This window comes from Bactrocera tryoni, chromosome 2, assembly GCF_016617805.1.
Source record: "Bactrocera tryoni isolate S06 chromosome 2, CSIRO_BtryS06_freeze2, whole genome shotgun sequence".
In the NCBI taxonomy this organism is placed as follows: Eukaryota; Metazoa; Arthropoda; class Insecta; order Diptera; family Tephritidae; genus Bactrocera; species Bactrocera tryoni.
This window is the reverse complement of record NC_052500.1, coordinates 17,583,310-17,589,199: the sequence shown is the minus strand read 5'-3', so window position 1 is coordinate 17,589,199 and position 5,890 is coordinate 17,583,310. Positions and strand designations below refer to the sequence as shown.

At 37.5% G+C, this 5,890-nt stretch overlaps 1 protein-coding gene across 1 annotated transcript; it reads right to left on the bottom strand.

Annotated features, from left to right (window-relative positions):
- Nucleotides 1-671: 671 nt before the first annotated feature.
- On the bottom strand, nt 672-1,980 carry LOC120769099 (malate dehydrogenase, mitochondrial-like). Its single transcript, XM_040095959.1, has 4 exons — nt 1,877-1,980; nt 1,614-1,821; nt 1,328-1,524; nt 672-1,266 (listed from the first exon to the last, which is right to left on the bottom strand). Exons 1-4 carry the CDS (start codon nt 1,937-1,939, stop codon nt 679-681), a joined length of 1,056 nt encoding a protein of 351 aa, XP_039951893.1. The 5' UTR covers nt 1,940-1,980; the 3' UTR covers nt 672-678.
- Between the last annotated feature and the right edge of the window lie 3,910 nt (nt 1,981-5,890).

Below are 5,890 nucleotides of genomic sequence, written 5' to 3'. Positions count from 1 at the left end.
TAGTTCTGCTCTCTCCAGATTAGATAATAACAACGTCAGCCTCGAAATTCAACGCAGAATAACTCTTGCCAACAGGTGCTACTTCGGAGTAAGTGAGTAATTGAGAAGTAAAGTCCCCTCTCGTCAAACAAAAACCAATCTATAAGTCACTCATTATTCCCGTTCTCCTATATGGTGCAGAGGCATGATGAGTGGACGTAACGAGTTTTCGAGAAAAATGTTCTGCGGAAGATTTATGGTCCTTTGCAGATTGGTAAGCAGTCGATGGATTCGACGCAGTACCCGCCGGGGGCGCAGAGGAAGAGAAAGACCCCCACTCCTTTGGAAATACCGAGAGGAGAAGGACCTATCTAGGTAATAAGCCGAAACAGTTCTACAAACTTTTACACTCAACATAAAAATACGGTACTATGTACATTGACCAAGCAGAATCGGAAATTCCGGAAGAGATCTCTGTGATGTATGCGCAAACTACGACTTTTCTCGGAAGCAAAGTTTGTGGAGCTTACACACATCAATAAGAACAATTATGATATAACGCTTTTCGAAAGCAACATAACAAATATATTCAAAATATATATGTATCCATGGATATGAAGAGATTAATATATAGGTTTAAAGGCATAATGAGAGCGCACAAAAAAGTACACAATATCAAACGGTGATTTCCCTACTTCGTTAACATTTCTTATCTTTTTTATCCTTCTTGTCGTCTTTGTTTGACTTTTTAAAATAATCGATACCCTTTTGGATATCCTTTTTCAATTGCTCCACCGCTATACAATACAATTTCTCCTCATCTGCGCTCAACTTCGGTAAACCCAAATTCTTTTCCACACCATTTTTGCCTAACTGCAAGGGCGTCGAGAAGTAAGCGCAGTCACTCACATCGGAAGCTACATATGAACACTTCACCGGCTTGCCATCGCCCTTCAGACCTTTCAGTAAAGCTTCTGTGAAGAGGATAGCTGCGTGCGCCATTGAAAGCGTAGCGGAACCGCCACCATCCTGATCTTTAGCTTTAACTACCTCTGTACCGGCTTCTTGTATGCGTTTGATCAATTTTGTGGCTTGTTCCTTATCCAGCTTTAATGCCGGCTTACATTGTGAAAGTACAGGCAAAATTGTCTGACCGGAATGACCACCAATTACGGGCATAACAACCTTCGATGGTTCTACGCCCAATATCTGGGCAATAAAAGTGCGTGAACGTACTAAATCCAGTGTGGTAATGCCAAATAGACGTTTAGGATCGAAGACGTTCTTCTGTAAAGTTATACAAAGTTTAAATTTTGTAAAGAGTTAGCGGTTTCCAAAAATGGCATACTTTTTTTAGAACTTCAGCTGCCAGCGGTACGCAAGAGTTAACGGGATTTGTGACTATGCAGAGTAGAGCCTTTGGACATTTTTCCGCAACAACCTGTGCGATCTCCTCAACAACACTCGCATTCTTTTTAAATAGATCTTCACGCTTCATACCGGGTTTGCGTGCCGTACCACCTACAACCATTACAACATGCGCCTCTTCCAAAAACATGCAGGAAAACACAATTATATTTAGAAGATGAAAATGAAAAAAAAAAAATGCGCATTTATCGTATTTTATAACTCACTCTCCAAGGCGGCTGGTAAGTTTTCCGCACATTGAAAGCCCTCAATACAGATCTTGGTATCGATGTGCGACAGATCGGCATACACGCCCGGCGTCTTCTGTATATCGTAAATGGAGAGCTTACTCACCAGTTTGTTACGTTTAAGGAGCAAAGACAATGGTTGCCCAATACCGCCAGAAGAACCAACCACAGCCACTTTAAAATCATTCTATGAGAAAATAGAGATTTTGGATGAGAAATTACGGTATCTGATACCAACATACTCTCGTGGTTGTGCCGAAGTTGCGCAAGAGTCGTGTGATCTGTCGAAATTTCAAACTATTCATCTGCCAGCTAGTCTGCGACTATTTTTTCGGTTTTATGCTTTTATTTTTTGAGTTTGAAAAGTTTACAAAATAAATTATAAATCCTTGTCTTGTCGATGTTCAAAATAATAAAGGCATATTTCGCTTTCATATTGTATGAAAAAATTTATAAAGTGGGTTTTGTTTGGACTAAAATAACACAGTGGTGCAGATATTTTGTATTAATTAATCGGTTCAACTATATAATATAATATTTTTTTAAGTTTAGATTTCTTCTTAGTTCTTCAGTTCCAGGAGTTGACATAAGGATTCACTTCTTCGTGCGTAGACACCGCTTACGCGTTACGCGGTTATACCCAAGTTTACAACAGCGCATCAGACGTTCTTTCTTTTCCCTGTTTGGCGCCAATTGGATATTCCAAGTGTAGCCAGGTCCTTCTCCACCTGGTCTTTCCAACAGAATGGTGGTCTTACCCTTCCTCTGCTTCCCCTAGCGGGTACTGCGTCGAATACTCTCGGAGCTGCAGTGTTTTCATCCATTCGAACGTCATGACTTAGCATCATAGCTCTCTTAATTCGAAAAATTCAGTGCTTCAGTGGAAGACTATTTCTAAAATATCTGAATCTTTTGCAAGAACAAAGTCGATTATAAGTCGCAAAAGAGATGCGGGACAACGTAGCTGAGGACCCCACATTTATGAAATTTACTGTTACTAGTGAATAGATGTGGGTTTAAGAATATGACATCGAAATTGCCCAACAATCTCCACCAAAGACAGTTGGTCCAGGATTAAGCGAAGAAACAAACGATAATGGTTGAAACTGAGCATTAAGTAGATTCTAAGTTTCTTTAGTACGAAAAATATGCTTGCATGGCCAATAATTCTTAAACTGAATTTAAAGGATCTTGGCCGAGGGAAAATATAATTTTTGTTATAAAATTATTCTTCTAAGGATTGACACCATTCGCGGGCTATAACAAAACTCAAAGTAAAATTTTTTACCAGGGAAAAGTTCTAACATGTTTGTATACATTGTGGCAAAAGCGTACACGGAAACTGTAATTTGAATTCCCCGGATAAACGATATTTCGTGAGTGGAATCATTATGAATGTTATAAAAGGCTCACGGTGATTCAGTTTTATCAAAAGCGCAAGCCTCCGAGTGGTATAAACCCTTCAAATACGGTCGAGAGATCGTTGAAGCCATGGCTCGTTTTAGGTATGAACGCGTCCCGATAAAGCTAAGTTTTTTTTCAAAAAAGGTTACGGTACTCAGGGTCTCATTGGACATGTTTGATCGTACGAATTGCGATCTCACATTCACGCAGAGCATTATAACTGCCGACGAAACACGGGTTTGCGAATTTAACATGCAAACAAGCGGACAATCTTCGGAATGGAGGGAAAAAACGAACCGAACCCAAAAAAAATCATCTCAAAGCCGCTCAAAAATCAAAGTGATGCTCATTATTTTTTCGATATTTGTGATTTGGTGCATTATGAATATGTCCCCAAGGGACAAACGGTCAATACGGAGCTCTGTTTGACCATATTGAGGTGTTTGGGTGAGAACAACTGCTGAAAACGGTCGGAATTGTCGAAGAACAACTCATGGATTTTACACGATGATAACCCAACATCCAAGAACGCAATGAATACCATCGATCAACCACCGTATTCACCAGATTTGGCTACATGTGATTTTTTCTTGTTCCCCAAACTAAAATTGCCGCTCCGTGGAACCCGTTTTCAGTTGATCGAAGAAACAAAACGGCTGAAAGTGTTATAAGAAGTGTTTCGAGGACTGAAAAAATCGTTGGTATAAGTGTATTATATCTGGTGGGGATTCCTTTGAAGGCGGCAAAATAAATATGAATGAATAATTAATTATTTTGCGTTTTATTTACAATTTCGGGGTACTTTGTCACAATGTATACAGAGAAGAGATTCCAGTTATGAGTTTAAATATATTAGTCTACGAAAAACAAATTAAGTACGAAAATTCAAAACTTCTGATTACTAGTGAAATCTTAAATACAATTGTTCAGAACACGTTGACAAGATCGTTGTCTAATATAACATAAGAATAAGAAAGCTCAATTCGCTTGTTAAATTGGCTAAGCTTTTAAAAAGCTTAGGTCTGTTATTTCGCGCTATCGTACGCGTTTATGCTGTACTAAAGCTTCAAGCTAGTTTAATTCTAATATTTATACCCTGAACAGGGTATATTAAGTTTGTCACGAACTTTGTAACACCAATAAGGATGCGTCGGAGACTCTATAAAGTGTATACATATATAAATGATCAGTATGTTGAGCTGAGTCGATTTAGCCATGTCCGTCTGTCTGTCTGTCTGTATATAGACGAACTAGTCCCTCAGTTTTTAAGATATCGTTTTGAAATTTTGCAAAAGTCATTTTCACTTCAAGAAGCTGTTCATTTTTCGGAACAGCCGATTATCGGGCCAGAATAACATACAGCTGCCATACAAACTGAACGATCGGAATCAAGTTCTTGTATGGAAAACTTTCACATTTCACAATGTATTTTCACAAAAGTTGGCACAGGTTATTTTCTAAGGCAACAATGTAATCTCCGAAGAAATTGTTCAGATCGGTTAACTATAGCATATAGCTGCCATACAAATCGAACATCGGAATCAAGAGCTTGTATGAAAAACTTTCGCACTTGACGTGGTATCTTCACGAAATTTGGCACGGATTACCGCTTAAGGTAATAATATAATATCCGAAAAAATTGTTCAGATCGGATTACTATAGCATAAAGCTTCCATACAAACTGAACGAATAGTTACTAACAGAAATGCACCTGTGAAGGGTACTTAGCTTCGGTGCAACCGAAGTTAACGTTTTTTCTTGTTTTATTTTCAACAGCGTCGTACACCAACACTTATTGCAGAGTCTTTGTTTGCCTTCGTTGCGTTCTCTGCAATTACTTCACATTAACTGAGTTGCATGGACTTATAAAATATTTCATTCTCAAACTTTTTTTCATCACTTCATATGTCTTTTCGTTGTTGTTTGCTTTTCTATTCTTTTGTCAAATTATTTTAAGCTCCCACGCATCTTCACGGCGTGAAATCTTCAGAAACAAAAACAATAACAATTGAAAACTAATGAATTACTGCAAAGCTATGCTCTTTGTGGATCTACTATACCTACATATGTATGTATGTATTTGTCTGTCTCTCACTTTAGCATAATCTAACTACTATGCATACATATGTATGTACATACCCATAGCCGCATCTATTGTATGGTTCGTCAATCATGTACATACATACATATGTACATACATATGTCTAACCACGCTTAGCTCGAAACCTCTCTTACATTCATCAATTTCATTTGCGTATATTTTATTCGCTATCAAATTCAATTGTTACTCACGAAATTGTTGTATTTGCTTCTGTGCGCCGTGATTGAATGTGTTGTTATTGTTTTGATGTTTTTGTGATTACACCTTGAACTTCACCGAATTTTCGCATTTTGTTTTGTTTGACTAGTTTTCTAGAGATTCACATCAACACATACAGTTAGATGTTTTCTATTTTGGTAAAGGGTGTTTAAATAGGTGCGATCATGTTTCCAATAAGTGGAATGTGCATTTCCTTAGCAGTCATATTAAATGTATTTGCTTATCGTAACATTAGTCCTGTTTAACTTTTAATATGAATTAGCCTTTCCTGCAGTTTTGGAAGAAAGGTAAACACAAAAGATTTTTTAGATATCTTCCCATAGCTAAAATAGTAAGCACGCAAAATATGCACCGATACTTCAAGAACAATAAAGTCTATGAACAATGGGACCCATAAACACATCAGAAATTCACACAAAAGTGTATTTGTACCATATATGGAAAATTAATTGCTTTGGGTTTTTAAGAAACATAATACTTACTCCTGCCATTCTTCGAAAAAGTTATTTAAAGTTAAAAAAGAAATGAAATT

What these genes read in the sequence shown, in the direction of transcription:
- LOC120769099 (XM_040095959.1), bottom strand. Translation starts at nt 1,939, where the DNA reads ATGAATAGTTTGAAATTTCGACAGATCACACGACTCTTGCGCAACTTC. An exon ending in CTTACCAGCCGCCTTGGAGA is followed by an intron (nt 1,525 to 1,613) that starts GTGAGTTATAAA and finishes TGTTTTTGGAAG; the next exon opens with AGGCGCATGTTGTAATGGTT. An exon ending in CAGCTGAAGTTCTAAAAAAA is followed by an intron (nt 1,267 to 1,327) that starts GTATGCCATTTT and finishes ATAACTTTACAG; the next exon opens with AAGAACGTCTTCGATCCTAA.